Below are 15,604 nucleotides of genomic sequence, written 5' to 3' on the forward strand. Positions count from 1 at the left end.
CATATCATTTATATTATTTCATGCTATTTTTCAGTCAGACAAAAAGGAATATAGCAGCTTCATGGGACCTTTTAGTATATGAACGTTCCTCTTTGGAAATATGTCATAAAATATTTAAAAACATGATTTTATACTAAAAACTAAGGAATGTCTGTCCAAAGGTTTCCAGACCAGTGGCAAGTGTCTGTATCTTCCTTCAGATACTGCACCTATGTTTGTTTGTGTGTGTGTGTGTGTGTGTGTGTGTGTGTGTGTGTGTGTGTGTGTGTGAGAGAGAGAGAGAGAGAGAGAGAGAGAGAGAGAAAGAAAGAGAGAGAGAGAAAATGGTGTCTAGGAGGTTTAAGGCCAGATAATAAAAGCTAGGGAGAAAAACAAGAAAAGGAACAAAAACTATAAATTATAATAAACACAAATTTCAAACAAAAGAGAGGAAAGGAGAAGAAAAATCAGTCTCAGACGAATAACATTTGCACTTACACAGAATTGATAGCTACTTCCTCCCACACTGTTAACAACTAATAAAAAATGGACATTTAGGAATTTATGTCTAGAGTTGTATCCAATTTTTGTCTATCTCATATAAATGAGAGGCACATTGATACACACCTTCTCTTCAATCTCTTTAATTAGTCTTCTTTGCATGTCGATCTTGTCTTCAAGCTCTCTGATTCTCTATAAACAAATTATAAAGAATTAAAAGAAACTCATATGAGTACAACTACTGTAGACAAAGCATGGCACAACATTTCTGACCTGGAAATCCGACTATCCTGAATGTCATCATTGTATTTACATACTAGTCCTTATATTATTACAGCATCCCTTAAATAAATTATAATGGGGTGGTACTATGGAACATTGATGGCATCACTTGGTAATATCATGGTTCTTTGATATATACCATGACACTAAATTTTAATCATATTACTGTTCCATAGTATATACTGTATACTTAAAGAAATGCCCAATTATCACCATCCACACACAAGTCCTCTAACATCTACACCCATCCTGACCTGCTGTGCAGATTGGAGGAGCTCCATACGCTGTTTTAGGATTAGTGTGTCGGCATGGCGACTCTGCCGGAGGATCTGTCTGCGCACCGCGTCCATTGACTCCTCCAGCTTTGCTCGCTGTCTGTCACTCAAACTCTCCCCCAGACAACTGTCTGGATCCTGCTGCAGGGCAGCATACAATGTCGCCTCCAGCTCTTGTACCCTCTAAAGATGACAAACACACACAGAAAAAGTATTCAATCTACACAGCGCAATCATTCAGGTGGAACCACAAAAGATAGCTTCACTTATAATCTTCCTGATTTGTCTCACATACTCAGTAAGCCAAAAAGTCAAGAAAGACTTGAAGAAATAACAGTCTTCTCTTGCATTCCTGGTAGTGTAAACCCCCCCAACCACCCAGATTAAAGAAAACAAAATAAAAAAGCCTCGCACTCATCACACTCATGCTCTCAAGAGAACAGCTTGGAAAATGTAGCGGAAGTGGAATGATTAATGGAAGGCACTAAAAGCTGCCAGTTCAGCATATTTGAGCAAACTCATAGAAAATAACCACAACAATCCTAGGTGTTTATTCAGTACTGTGGCTAAATTAGTTAGGAATAAAATATTGACTGAACCAGATATTCCGTCGCAGTGCAATAGTGATGACTTCATGAATTTCTTTACTGCTAAAATTAAAATAATCAGAAATACATTTGGAACTATGCAATCAACTGTCACAGCACCTCAGAAAACAGTGTCTCATAATTTTGCTCATGAGCAGCTTCAATCCTTCACTGTCATAGGTCATAAAGAGCTAACAAAACTTAACAAAAAATAAAAAGTCACAACATGTATATTAGATCCAATACCAACTAAGATCTTAAAAGAGGTATTCCCTGTAATCTCAGAACCTCTTCTTAATATTATTACCTCCTCACTATCCTTAAGACATGTCCCAAGATACTTTAAAATGGTAGTTTCAAACCACTTGTTGGAGCCGTATTTTTGAGTTTTATTGAGTATAGCCACTAGAAGGCATATGAGTATTTTGAGTATTTAAGTAAGGTGATGACGAGTTATGGTGCGTTCACATTCAATGTAAAGCGAGCATTTCGCACTGTGCAATTATATACAAAGTCAATGCAAAGATGCAACGTAAATGACGTGACTCGAACATGTGAAATTGCTTCCTTCACGTGTAAATTCGCATGACGCAGTTTTGCGAAAGTCTATCAGCATTGAGAATGTCCAGATGTCACTGACGTACCGACGTACTGACGTAGTAGCAGAAGAAATCTGGAAAAATTTATGAAAAAATAGTTGTAGTGGTGTGTGGGCACCCGGAATAGTATGACACAACGTCATACATGTACAGAGACAGACGAAAAAAGACATCGCTTGGAGGAAAGTGAGCGAGGAAGTTGGAATATGTGGTAAATTGAAGCTGAAAATATACAGGTCTACTTGATTCCAGCTAATGTTTGTACTTTACTATGAACCAAGTCGTAGAAACCCCTCCAACTGTCGCAAACTCGCGCGAGCAATGCAAGGCAGAAATCTTCTTTGCGTTGTATGTGAACTCACCATTACAGGTGTGCAATGGAAGGTCAAACAAACTTTTTGACCATGCTGTGAGTGTGCTGTGCAGCCAAGCAGTGTATTTTGCAAGGCTGTGTTTGTGCCAATAACAGTTTGTTTTGAATTAAATACAAAGCTGAAGTTTTGGAATATTTCTTTTGCCATTTGTTTTGTTTGGTTTTTGCAATGCCAAATGGACAATAAATGTATTGGCATATCTGACTTTATCCCGAAGGTATGGACAATGTGTTTATTTTATTCAAAGCAGAAGCACGTGTCAAAACCAGACTTCTAAAAACCATCTGCATCCCTACATGTTTAAGTCAAAAAGTTTGACCGAAGTAGCCTGGATGAGCTTTTGTATCGACATTGACAACTGAAGTGGTCAAATTGGATGACTAGAGGAAAAGTCAGCTGATCTGAATTCGGGTGATGCTCATTTATGACTGTTTCGTTTTATAGATTTACTGTGGATTATTGCTTTGATGATTGCAGATTAAAGGACTACAAACCTGCATGTGTAAACAAAGAGGATACAGAGCATACAAACCTCAAAGTCTTCTTGAGTCAAATGGCCATATAAACAGTGTGCACACAAAACAAACAAACACAAATCCGATGCGCATTAGTGGTAAAATAAATAAATACGATATTTGTGAAACTAAGACCTGTTTTATCATTTGAAATGCTTATGTTTGCCCATGTTTACAGTGTCTAAGGTGATGTTTATTTTGTAAAATATGCAGTGAGTATTTAAAGGTTTAAAAATGGTGGATAAAAATTTGTTTCATGGTTCTGAAATTGAAAATGATGGGGCTCAATCTCAGAAAGTAGAGGGTGAAAATGTTGAATTGTCTGTACGAAAATGAGAGTTTAAGCTTACTGCAAAAGGGTTAATGGCAAAACTCGATATTTTACAAAAACAAAAAGTCAAAATTTGACAAAGCATCCCAACTGAAAAAGACAATACAAGATTGCCCAAAATTAATGGGTAGTAGAGAATATGAAAATTAGGTCAAAAGTATGTTTGAAACGCAATGCAATGAAGCAGTATAAGCAACTGCATAATTTCATTCAGAAGTTGAGACACAGCCAAGGACAACTTTGCAAAGCAGCATTGATGTTACCTCATAACCAACATCTCATAATTTGCAGCAACATGCATCTTCAAGACCCAGAATAACTGCTTCAGTACGTGATGGAAGGTTTGATTTCACACCGAGTATGCTTCCACGTGAGATTCCAGTGTTTGAAGGGGATCCATTGCAATTCAGTTTGTTCACCAAAGCTTTTAAACATTGTGTAGAGGAAAAAACAAATAACAAGGGTGATTGCTTGTATTTTCTTGAAAGCTACACAAGAGGGCCCCCAAGAGATATTGTTCGAAGCTGTATGAATATGGCACCTGAAAGAGGCTATGATACTGCTAAAGCTATGCTTAAACAGCAGTTTGGAGAAGATTATTTGGTTTCTGCTGCATATATGGAGAAGGTGCTTGCATGACCCATGATCAGAAATTAAGATATCACAGCTCTTCAAGATTATGCACTCTTTACGTCGGTGTTGTAATGTGATGGCAGAATTACAGTACATGCAAGAACTGAACATGCCAACAAACATGAGACCAGCAATTCTAAAGCTTCCATTTAAACTCAGCTGCATGGGATATCATAGAAAAAAATATGAAGAGCCAAATTTAGCGATGTCGTCAACTTAATTGAATACTAAGTTAAAATTATTTCAGATCCAATATTTGGGTCAATTCAAAATGTAGAGATGAGAACAACTGGTAAACCAAAGTATGTCTACAAATGGAAGTCACAATCCCAGTCAAAGCCAAAGTTGAAAGGTGATAGTTTTGCTACCAAAGTCACCCCAACGTTGACAAACCCATTGTTGGTGAAATCCAAAAACACTAATGCTGAATATCCAATCAAGAGTAACTCCACCACTTGTTTGTTTTGTTCACAAAGTCATTCTTTGGAGCAATGTAAAAGAAGAAACACAGGGAAAAGTTCAGCTTTATAAAGGAAAAAGCTGTCTGTTTTGGTTGCTTACATGTTGGACACAGGAGCAAACAGTGTAAAACACGCTTTACTTGCAAAGTGTGCAACCAGAAACATCCCAGTGTTTTTCACATTCATGTTAAAGAGTTCAAAGCTGATAAAGCTGTCAACACTAACAATGAACAGAATGTAGGACCAACTATAAACAACACGCTTGTATTTGCCCAAACATGTGGTCATATAGGGGCCGGGAATAGCAGTGGGATCTTACCTATCCTTCCAGTCCAAGTAAAGTCTGCAATGGGAAATAAAATTGTTCAGACCTATGCATTTCTGGACACAGGCAGTACCTCTACTTTCTGTTCATTAAGTTTGAGGAGGAAACTGCACCTAAATGGATGAAAGACAAAAATCTGTTTGCTTACCATGAGTCCCAAAACAACAGTCTCACGCTATGTGGTAAACAGTTTGGAGATTTCAAGTCTTGCTGGTAAGGATTTTTATGGGTTACCAGAAGTATACACACAGAAAGAAATGCCTATAAACCAAGCTAACATGGTCAATCAGGAAGACCTAACTAAATGGCCATATCTTGATGGTATTCACATTCCGCACATTCAAGCTGTAGTAGAGTTGTTGATAGTTACCAATACCTCCAAGTTACTTGAACCATGGGAAGTAGTGAATAGTCAGGGAGATGGTCCCTATTCCATACGAACCCTATTGGGGTGGGTCGTTAATGGTTCTCTAGGCAGTTATCAAAATTAACAATACCAGCATGATTTCAATGAGAATATGTCAGAGGACAAAGAAGAAATGTCCAGAGAGGATGCAAAGTTCATGAAAATCATGGAGAAATCTGTGATCTTCAAGGTTCATTATAGTTTGAAGCTGCCTTTCAAAAACAAAGATGTTGTCATGTCTAACAATCTTAGCATTTCCAAACAGAGTCAAAATTTCAACAAGAATATACTGACTTTCTCAACGATATGGCTATCCAAGGCTATGTTGAGGAGGTGCCGGAGCATCAATTGGATCGATGTGACAGTAAGGTTTGGTACATTACACATCATGGTGTGTACCATCTTCGTAAAGGCAAGCTATGAGTGATATTTGACTGTGGAGCACAATACCATGGCACATCATTAAACAGTCAAACACTACAAGGCTCAAACCTCACAAGCTCTTTTACTGGAGTTCTTCTGATGTTCAGACAGGAACTTGTTGCTTTCATGAATGACATTAGAGCAATGTTTTACCAGGTCAAAGTGGCAGAGGAAGACAGACTTTCTTCACTTCCTGTGGTGGTCAGGTGGAGATGTTAAACAAGATGTTGCTGTCTTCGGAATGACTGTTCATTTATTTGGAGCAGTTTCATCCCCGAGTTGTGCATGTTTTGCTCTGACGAAAACTGCAAAAGACAATCAACACTGCTTTAATGAAGAGGCAATTGACACTGTGTATAAGAACTTCTATATGGATGATTGCCTAAAAAACTTACCTACAGTGTATGAGGCAATCCAGATGGTCAAAGACCTCACCACTCTATGTCAAAAAAGAGGCCTCCATCTAACACAGTGGGTCAGGAACAGCCATGAGGTCTTACAGTCCATTGCAGAACAAGATAGATCCAAGAATTTTACTGAGCTCAACTTGGATTGAGACCAGATATCAGTGGAAAGGGCCTTAGGACTTCAATGGTGCATACAAACTGACACCTTGAATTTCAAAACTGTTTACAAAGAAAGAATGCTAACTAGACTCGGTATATTGTCAGTGATTAGTTAAATTGTATGACCTTTAGGATATCTCGCTCACTGACACTTCCAGTCAAACTCATCCTCCAGGAATTTTGCAGAACAAACCATAACTGGGATGATGAGATTCCTAAAGTTCTTGAACAAAGGTGGGTTAAATGGATTACAGACTTGAATCAGTGAAGCACTTTCAATGTTGACAGATGTCTGAAATCATGTGATTTTGGACAACCGGTTAGTGCCCAACTACACAATTCTTCAGACACCAGTGGAAGTGGGTATGGATCTGTGACGTACTTGAGGCTACAGATATGTAAGAATGCTGTTCACGTTTCCTTTCTGCTTGGCAAAGCCAGGGTGGCACCCCAGAGAAGCTTAAGATGTGACACAGTGGAGGTATATTCATACTTCACAAAACCCTGCAGATGATGTGTCCAGGGGAGTGACTGTACAGCAGCTCATTACCAACAAAGAGAGTTTCTAAAAGAACCAGTTTAAAAGTGGTCAAATTACATCATTGAATCAAACATTGTTGTTGATGATCCAGAACTAAAGAAAGAGCTCTCAACAAATGTTGTAAATGTTGAGGGCCAATAATGCAACTCATAGGCTGATCAGTTACTTTTCTGATTGGAATAGACTCAAGAGAGCAGATGCATGGATGTTGAAAGTAAAGAAAATTCTACTTGAAGTTGCCAAAGAAAACATTTGAGGATGAATTTATATGATTCCAATGTGCTGGAACAGAAGTTGCAACAAACCAAAGCTTCATTTGGAGGACAGTGCTTGTCTCCAGACAACCTTTCAGATGTGGAAAAGGCTATTATTCAGTTCTGTAAACAGGAAAGATTCAGCGTAGATATTTCATCACTGACATCTGAAAAATCTAAAATCAGAAAAGATTAAGCCCCATTCTAGATGATGGATTGCTATGAATAGGTGGGAGGTTATGCAAAGCTAATATACCCGAAGGAAACATCCAGTTATTTTATCCAAAGATGAGCAAATTTCCAAACTAATTCTTTGGCATATTCATGTACAGATTGGCCATAGTTGAAGAAATCATATGCTGACTAAATTAAGAGAAAAATATTGGATTACTCAAGCCAATGGAACAGCCAGAAAAATCCTTTCAAGCTGTACCTTTTGCAAACGACACAAAGGTAAGCTAGGTGAGCAAAAAATGACCACCTTTATCCCGAAGTTATGGACAATGTGTTTATTTTATTCAATTCAGAAGCATGCATTAAAACCAGACCTCTAAAAACCATCTGCGTCCCTACACCACTTATTAAGAAGCCACAGCTTGATCCTAGAGAATTGGCTAATTATAGACCAATTTCAAAATGACCATTTATGTTGAAAATACTAGAAAAGGTAGTATCCTCACAACTATGAGAAATAGTATGTATGAACAATTTAAGTCAGGATTTAGGCCCATCACTGTACAGACACTGCACTAATTGGAGTTACAAAGACTTGCTCTTATCATCTGATCATGGCTGCATTTCTATTCTAGTGCTTTTAGATCTTAGTGCTGCTTTTGACTTGATTAATCACAACATTGTTGTTAGGTTCTATTTATCAGACTACTACCACTTTGTATGTGTAAACGAGGAATTGTCAAATCAAACAAAAGTTAAGTATGGAGTGCACAGGGATCAGTTTTAGGACCTCTCCTTATACATGCGTCCCCTGGGAGATATTTCCAGGAATGGAATAAGTTTCCATTGTTATGCCAACGATACCCAACTTTATATTTTTCCGAAACCCAACGAACAAATTAGCAGTGTATCAAAGATTGGATGGCCAGAAATTTCCTTCTACTCAAACCTGACAGCTGCCAGATTGCTGACTAGAACTAAGAAATATGATCATATTAGCCCAATTAAAAAAACTGGAAACATTACCTGTGAAAACATCAAAACTGTGAACATTAACTGAAGCTCCTGACCCATATCTGCATGATTTATTCACTGCCCTGCTGCCACACGATTGGCATGATTGAGTAGATAATTGGATGAATAAATAAAGTGGTCGGTACGTGTGTATATGTGTACACACACTACTGTATATCGTTTTTTACTTTCTTGACAATTGCATTTGTCAACCATTCAAATTGTAAAAAAAAAAAGAGCAATAAATACTTTTCTTTAATTCTTTATATTTTATTTTAAGCATTATTTTTGGTCTAGCACTTCTTTTCATAGACACTTGTTTAAAAAAAAAAAAGGAACTTTTACAATCTCACCAGTTGGGCATGGTCAAGAGCTTGCTTCCTGTAGTCTAGTTCCTCTTCTAGGAAACCTTTCTGTCTACTGAACAGCTCCTGTTGATGATAACATCAGTACACAAAATTGATAATTTGTTTAGATATATTTTTTTCTCCACAATTTGGAATGACTAATTCCCAATGCGTTCTAAGTCCTCATGGTGGCGTAGTGAATCTCAGTTGCCTCCGCATCAGAGACAGACAATCCACGCATCTTATCACGTGGCTTGTTGAGCACGTTACTGCGGAGACGTAGCGCATGTGGAGGCCCACGCTATTCTCCGCAGCATCCATGCACAAACACACATTATAGCAACCTCAAGGAGGTTACCCCATGTGACTCTACACTCCCTAGCAACAGGGCCAATTTGGTTGCTTAGGAGACCTGGCTGGAGTCACTCAGCACACCCTGTATTCGAACTCGCAACTCCAGGAGTGGTAGTCAATGTCAATAATCGCTGAGCTACCCAGGCCCCCCGAATTGATGCATTTTTTAATGAAATGTAATTAAGCTTAATCTCTCAGCAGACCAGCTTTTAGAACAGACACTATGAGATATTTATCTAAAATGGCATGTTCCCACCTTCTCATTCTCCAGATCGATCATCTTCTGGGTCAGTGCAGCTTCAGTGTTGTCTATTTGCTTCAACCACTGGTTACAAAAGAAATGGTAAAACAGAGAATTAATCTAAACCAACAATTACATTTGTGTTAGAATTTATTTTACACTAATTAAAGAGTGATATTTGATCCCTGTGATTAACACTGAGGGATTTTTTTAGCTACATGAGGATATATTTTTCAGTCATGTTCAGTCATCACACAGCATGTTGTTCATTTATGACAAATATTTTCTTTGAATCAGTTAATTGAAAGTTAATTGGTGTCTATACCCATAACTAGATAGCCCTAGAACAGAATTTTACTAAATATATCAAACGTAAGATAGCATATAACCTTTTAGAAACTTTAGAAACTTTTTAGAAAAGGGGTCCAATAAAATTAAACTTAAGATTTCATGAGGAGGGAAGAGGGTTAGAGACAACACCTTTTCACATAAAGACAGCACAGTCCCTGCTTGAATTACTGTCACTTGTTCCTCGTTCCGCAAGTTCTGTCAGTGAGAAATAAAACTTTAATTTCAACTCTCATTTGTGAAAAACAAGAACACTGCATGCACATGTCATGGCATAAACACACACACACACACACACACACACACACACACACACACACACACACACACACACACACACACACACACACACACACACACACGAGAGAGAGAGAGAGTTCTTACCCCATTATCCCCAAGAATGTCAAGCTTTTTTACTGTACAAACTTTATATTCTATCCCCTAACCCTACTCCTAAACCTAACCCTTACAGAAAACTTTCTGCATTTTTACATTTTCAAAAAACATAATTTAGAAGCTGTTTTCCTCATGGGGACTGACATAATGTCCCCACAATGTCAAACATTTCGGGTTTTACTATCCTTACCACAAAGTGATAAATACACGCGCACACACACACACACACACACACACACACACACACACACACACACACACACACACACACAGAGAGAGAGAGTTCTTACCCCATTATCCCCAAGAATGTCAAGCTTTTTCATGAGGTCAGGAATAATGACATCCTAAAGCAAACACACATCCAAATGCCATGACAATACATAACACTATTTAGGTGTTTTCCTAATAACTGCTTCTATGCGTGACCATGCAATTTGGTCTGTTTGAATTAATCCTCAATGGAAAGTTCCTCCAAAAATGTAAATTCTGTCATCATTTACTCACTGTCTTGTCTTTCCAAACCCATATTACTTTCTTGGTTCCATGGAACACAAAAAGAGATGTTAGGCAGAATGTTAGCCTCAGTCACCATTAAAGGGATAGTTCACTCAAAAATGAAAATTCTCTCATCAATTACTTACACTCATGTCATCCCAGATGTGTAAGACTGTCTTTTGCTGAACAAAAATTAAGCTTTTTTTAGAAGAATATTTCAGCTCTGTAGGTCCATACAATACAAGTGAATGCTGACCAAAATTTTGAAGCTCCAAAATCCACATAAAGGCAGCATAAATGTAAGCCATACGACAGTGGTGAAATCTAAATCTTTAGAAGTGTTGTTATAGTTGTGGGTGAGAAACAGATTTTTTCACTTTCAATTTCTTCATGCATATCACTGACCGTGAGGAGAATTTATAGTAAAAAAAGGACGTAAATATGAATCTGTTTTTCACCAACACCTATAATTTCAGATCACTTTTAAAAATATAACTTTAACACCTGGAGTCTTATGGATTAATTTTATGCTGCCTTTATGTGCATTTTGGAGCTTCAAAATGTTGGCACCTATTCACTTGCATTGTCTGGACCTACAGAGCTGAGATATTTTTCTAACAAACTTTGTCTGTGTTCTGCAGATGAAAGTCATACACATCTGGAATGGCATGAGGGTGACTAAATAATGAGATATTAAAATTTTTGGGTGAACTATCCCTTTAACTTTCATTGTTTCTTTTTACCATATAATGAATGTACGTGTTGACTAAGGTTGTCATTCTGCATAACATCTCATTTTGTGTTCCAAAGAAGCAAGAAAATCATGTGGGTTTGGAGCAGGCAAGTAATTCATTTTTGGATGAACTTTGCCTTTAATAGCAAATAACGTAAGTACTGTTACAATAGTAGGTAATATATATATATACAGGTGCTGGTCATATAATTAGAATATCATCAAAAAGTTGATTTATTTCAGTAATTCCATTCAAAAAGTGAAACTTGGATAATGTATACATTCATTCCACACAGACTGATATATTTCAAGTGTTCATTCCTTTTAATTGATGATTATAACTGACGACTAATGAAAACCCCCAAAATCAGTATGTCAGAAAATTAGAATATTGTGAAAAGGTTCAATATTGAAGACAACGTGTGCCACACTCTAATCAGCTAATTAACTAAAACACCTGCAAAGGCCTTTAAATGGTCTCTCAGTCTAGTTCTGTAGGCTACACAATCATGGGGAAGACTGCTGACTTGACAGCTGTCCAAAAGACGACCATTGACACCTTGCACAAGGAGGGCAAGACACAAAACATCATTGCTAAAGAGGCTGGCTGTTCACAGAGCTCTGTGTCCAAGCACATGAATAGAGAGGCGAAGGGAAGGAAAGGATGTGGTAGAAAAAAAGTGTACAAGCAATAGGGATAACCACATCTTGGAAAGGATTGTGAAACATTCAAAAATGTGGTGGAGATTCACAAAGAGTGGACTGCAGCTGGAGTCAGTGCTTCAAGACACCACCATGCACAGACGTATGTAAGACATGGGTTTCAGCTGTCGCGTTCCTTGTGTCAAGCCACTCTTGAACAAGACACAGCGTCAGAAGCGTCTCGCCTGGGCTAAAGACAAAAAGGACTGGACTGCTGCTGAGTGGTCCAAAGTTATGTTCTCTGATGAAAGTACATTTTGCATTTCCTTTGGAAATCAAGGTCCCAGAGTCTGGAGGAAGAGAGAAGAGGCACAGAATTCACGTTGCTTGAAGTCCAGTGTAAAGTTTCCACAGTCAGTGATGGTTTGGGGTGCCATGTCATCTGCTGGTGTTGGTCCACTGTGTTTTCTGAGGTCCAAGGTCAACGCAGCCGTCTACCAGGAAGTTTTAGAGCACTTCATGCTTCCTGCTGCTGACCAACTTTCCTGTTCTTAATTGGCCAGCAAACTCGCCTGACCTTAACCATATAGAAAATCTATTGGGTATTGTGAAGAGGAAGATGCGATACGCCAGACCCAACAATGCAGAAAAGCTGAAGGCCACTATCAGAGCAACCTGGACTCTCATAACACCCGAGCAGTGCCACAGACTGATGGACTCCATGCCATGCCGCATTGCTGCAGTAATTCAGGCAAAAGGAGTGCCAACTAAGTATTGAGTGCTGTACATGCTCATACTTTTCATGTTCATAATTTTTAGTTGGCCAACATTTCTAAAAATCCTTTTTCTGTATTGGTCTTAAGTAATATTCTAATTTTCAGAGATACTGAATTTGGGATTTTCATTAGTTGTCAGTTTTAATCATCACAATTAAATGGAAATAAACATTTGAAATATATCAGTCTGTGTGTAATGAATGAATATAATATCAAAATTTTTGATGACATTCTAATTATATGACCAGCACCTGTGTGTGTGTGTGTGTATGTATGTATGTATGTATGTATGTATGTATATATATATATATATATATATATATATATATATATATATATATATATATATATATACTTTCAAATCCACACATTATAACATACAGACGTACAGCAATGTTCGTTTGATCATGTAGCCTATTTACCTTGACACCTTCCTGTTGGCAGTATAGCTGTAGGCTACTGTTGTTTTCAGAGGCAGAGATTTGCAGGTTAAAGGCAGGAGAACGGCGCTCCCTCTCCTATTGTTCAAAAGAAGTTCACAAAATGTACAAAGAAAAAATCTGTTGTACGGAAAATTATTTTCAATAGCCTAATAGTTTTGCGTTCCCTCGCTACAGCTTTATGCAACACTTATGAAAATGAACCATGGCCTTACTATAGTAAACATAGTTCAACTACCATTACTGTAGTAAAACCATGACTGTTGTTTTACTACAAATATCATAGATCAACTAGAGTTACTGTAATAAAAAAACTATAAAAAAATCACATTTTGTGCTTATTGTTTTGCTACAAATATCACAGTTTAACTAAAGTTCCTGTAGTAAAATCATGGTCAATTGTGTGGTTAATATTGCTTTACTAGAAACATCAGAAGAGGTAGGATATAATGGATAAATATAAATACACAGCTTAGTCTATTTATATTTATCCAACATATCCTAACTCTTCTGTCATTTACATTCCTTGCACTATCTTTATATAACAGATTCACACACACACACACACACACACTTTATGATCTCTGTCTTGTTGTGTTGTTTGTGCACTGGAAGCTTCTGTCATCAAGACTAATTCCTTGTATGTGTATGCATACTTGGTAATAAAGCTCACTCTGATTAATATCATAGTTTAACTTACTGTAGTAAAACCATGGTCAATTGTGTGGTTACTGTTGTTAGTAGAGATATCATAGTTCAACTATAGTTACAGTAGTAAAACTATGGTAAATCTTGTGGTTCCTGTTGTTTTACTACAAATATTGTAGTTTAACTATAGTTACTGTAGTAAAATAACTAAATCTAAAATAACTGCAAGGTAACACAAAACTTGTTGCGTGGGAAAGCAAACTTTTTGAGGGAACACAAAACTTTTTGTGAGACAAAAATGTTTTAATTTGTTAAAATCCCTATTCTTTATTACCATTTAAAAAAAAAGTTCCTTCCTTCTCTGTACCTTTGAGCCCCCCAACTTTAGGGAAATTTATCAATACCCATGCATTAATGTGTTTGGAAAAGAACAGTGTCCACATTCTACAAAACATATTTTGTGTTTCACGTAAGAAAGAAACTTATGCGGGTTTGGAGTGACAATGAGGGGCGAATGATGCCAAAATGTTCATTTTTCAGTCAATTATTCCTTGTAATGGTGAGTAAACTGCCCATAGGAACTACATATGCATTTAGATGTTTCAATTGAGTTATAAACCAAATGTTTTGTTTAATTCCTGTAATAATATAGAACTCTTAGGACTGTGCACTACCCAGCGTATATATGGAAAATTGCAGTTATAAGTTGGAGATTATTTTTCACAAATCCAAGAAATAAATACAAATAAAATGGATGCATCCAACATTTAGCAAGTACACAAAAGTAAAACATAAATAAGCAAATATGTTGGGACTAATAATATGTTAACTATGGTAATATTGTTTTCTCCATAGTACATTTTGACAAGGCCATAAAATAATATTGAATTTGTGCATTGTGGTGCCATAAGCAAAGGTTTAAAAAACTAAAATACATCTCATACACACACAAAAAACAAAACAAATACATGCCGAAGGTGGTCAAAAAATAAAAAGAAAAAAAGGATTGGTGAGGAGTTTAAAAAAGAAAACTTTATTCCATTGAAACTTACAGTACATGAATCAAAACAATTATTTAATTAATAAAACAAATATAAATATGCAATACAAAACAAACATACATTCAAAATGACATGAATGAAAACATTTTCCACTTAACATGAACACATAAAAAATGCAGTGCAAGTTTTGTGCATGTAAGGGGTCAAATGGATTTATGTATGTAGCTGATGTAGACACGAGCCGGGATTGGCCACCCCTGTTGGGTGCTGTGGGAACAAGACGGATTCTCTTACTTCCAGTTCTAGAATGCGGAATTCAAGTAGTTCATTCTGATCCAGGGTGTCTTGAACCTCTGAGCGTAATCGCATTTCACACTGCTCCAATGATACTATCTACCACACATACACAGAAACACACACCAAAAGAAATGGTAAGAGTTTGCATTTGGATATGACTGTATGGTGGAAACAGAGGACAAAAGCATTACCTTTTCTCTGAGCTCCAGGTTTACCTTGATGAGAGTTTGCTTTTCCTCCACCCATTTTGAGTCCTGCATTACATAAACCCACATACACACCACTACAAATTACACTACAAGCACTTATTGACCAATTTGTCACTACATACCAATCATGCACTCTTACTCACTTGATTGCACCTAAAACATTTAACTTAACATAAACAAAGCACATTAACACACACACACACACACACTCATACAAATTAAATAAGGAGATGCTGATGGAGAAATGGCTGAGATTTATTAGGGCACATGCAGGCATGTCCATTTCCATTTAATACAGGTAAAGACACCAACCAACGAGTGACAAGCAGAGAACAGACAAGAAACACATGCAAAAGCAAGCTGACCAATGAGAAACATGCACTGAGATCCAACAAATCAATAAGCTCCAATAAGATTGGCTACGTTTGGAATAGCAT

The 15,604-nt window shown here is 37.2% G+C and overlaps 1 protein-coding gene across 2 annotated transcripts in view; it reads right to left on the reverse strand.

The window, feature by feature from the left end:
• LOC127663173 (janus kinase and microtubule-interacting protein 1-like) overlaps nt 1–15,604 on the reverse strand; it is a 44,931-nt gene continuing 29,327 nt past the window's right edge. For both annotated transcript variants that reach the window (XM_052154665.1, XM_052154664.1), the window contains exons 12-21: nt 15,150–15,212; nt 14,956–15,054; nt 12,995–13,090; nt 10,217–10,270; nt 9,663–9,728; nt 9,198–9,266; nt 8,594–8,671; nt 1,017–1,220; nt 607–672; nt 1–390 (exon numbers count right to left, since the gene is read on the reverse strand). In XM_052154665.1, coding sequence (XP_052010625.1) covers nt 340–390; nt 607–672; nt 1,017–1,220; nt 8,594–8,671; nt 9,198–9,266; nt 9,663–9,728; nt 10,217–10,270; nt 12,995–13,090; nt 14,956–15,054; nt 15,150–15,212 — 846 coding nt within the window. In that variant the 3' untranslated portion in view covers nt 1–339. The remainder of the gene's footprint in view (nt 391–606; nt 673–1,016; nt 1,221–8,593; nt 8,672–9,197; nt 9,267–9,662; nt 9,729–10,216; nt 10,271–12,994; nt 13,091–14,955; nt 15,055–15,149; nt 15,213–15,604) is intronic.

This window comes from Xyrauchen texanus, chromosome 23 (genome assembly GCF_025860055.1).
Source record: "Xyrauchen texanus isolate HMW12.3.18 chromosome 23, RBS_HiC_50CHRs, whole genome shotgun sequence".
Classification (NCBI taxonomy): Eukaryota; Metazoa; Chordata; class Actinopteri; order Cypriniformes; family Catostomidae; genus Xyrauchen; species Xyrauchen texanus.